Raw genomic sequence first — 911 nt, forward strand, 5'->3', positions numbered from 1 at the left:
TCGGGCCCAGAACTGTGTGTTTCAGCAGTACAGGAAGATGTACTTCTACAGACACAAGGATCTTGTCAGTGCAGAGGTAAAGGCACAATTTCCCCACAAGCCTCTCTTTTGTTTGTATTAATATTATAAACTATAACTTACATTTTTGTTAAAGGGCAAAGCATTGGTCTTTCTGTATAACCACTGCTGAATTTCTGTGTAGTGTTCTGGTTTCTAATTTAACATACTCTTCCAGGTGGTGTCTGGGAAATGGTTTGAAGTCTCTCGGCGGGTATATGTGGACTTTGAGGGGATCAATCTCAAGAGAAAATTCCTCACAGGCCTTGATCCAGAATCCATAAACATGACCATAGGTAAGCATATCTGGATGTCTGTTGTTGGTTTGAGCCACTTGACGCCTATACAGGGTGTGTCTCTCTAAAGGGCTGAAATATTACTGTTATTTTGCTCTAGGTATGGCTGGCCTGGTTATTATTATTTATTTTTCTTTCCTAACTTCTCCAGGCTCTCTGCAGATTCAGAAACTCGGTGTGTTGTCAGAGCTGTCATCTAATGGGAGGATGCTGTATCCTGTCGGCTACCAGTAAGTGATCATCATCAATGTGATTGTATAAATGCTTCATAACTCAATTGGAAGGTCGTCATTGATCCTTATTTGTATTTAAATAGCTCTTGAAAGTGAACAGGGGAGCTCACTAAACTGTTAAAATTATGCAATGGAACCTCGGTTTTCGTATGCCCTACTTTTCGTACGATTCAGTTTTCGACGACTTTTTTTTTTGTCAAAATTTTGTCCCAGTTTTCGTACATCAGCTCGGTTTTCTTAGTTGATTGGCCGGTTCAGCGTCATTAGTCCGTACCAAACTCGTCCGCCTGCCTGCGTGACCCGGCCACCACATTTCCCCGCAAAA

The 911-nt window shown here is 41.7% G+C and overlaps 1 protein-coding gene across 1 annotated transcript in view; it reads left to right on the forward strand.

Annotated features, from left to right (window-relative positions):
* Positions 1-911, forward strand: part of LOC109973928 (histone-lysine N-methyltransferase 2A-like) — a 36,625-nt gene that overhangs the window by 21,862 nt on the left and 13,852 nt on the right. The window contains 1 exon segment of the mRNA XM_020623829.1: positions 505-583. Coding sequence (XP_020479485.1) covers positions 505-583 — 79 coding nt within the window.

The sequence above is a fragment of the Monopterus albus genome, unplaced genomic scaffold (assembly GCF_001952655.1).
Source record: "Monopterus albus unplaced genomic scaffold, M_albus_1.0 scaffold310.1, whole genome shotgun sequence".
Taxonomy (NCBI): domain Eukaryota; kingdom Metazoa; phylum Chordata; class Actinopteri; order Synbranchiformes; family Synbranchidae; genus Monopterus; species Monopterus albus.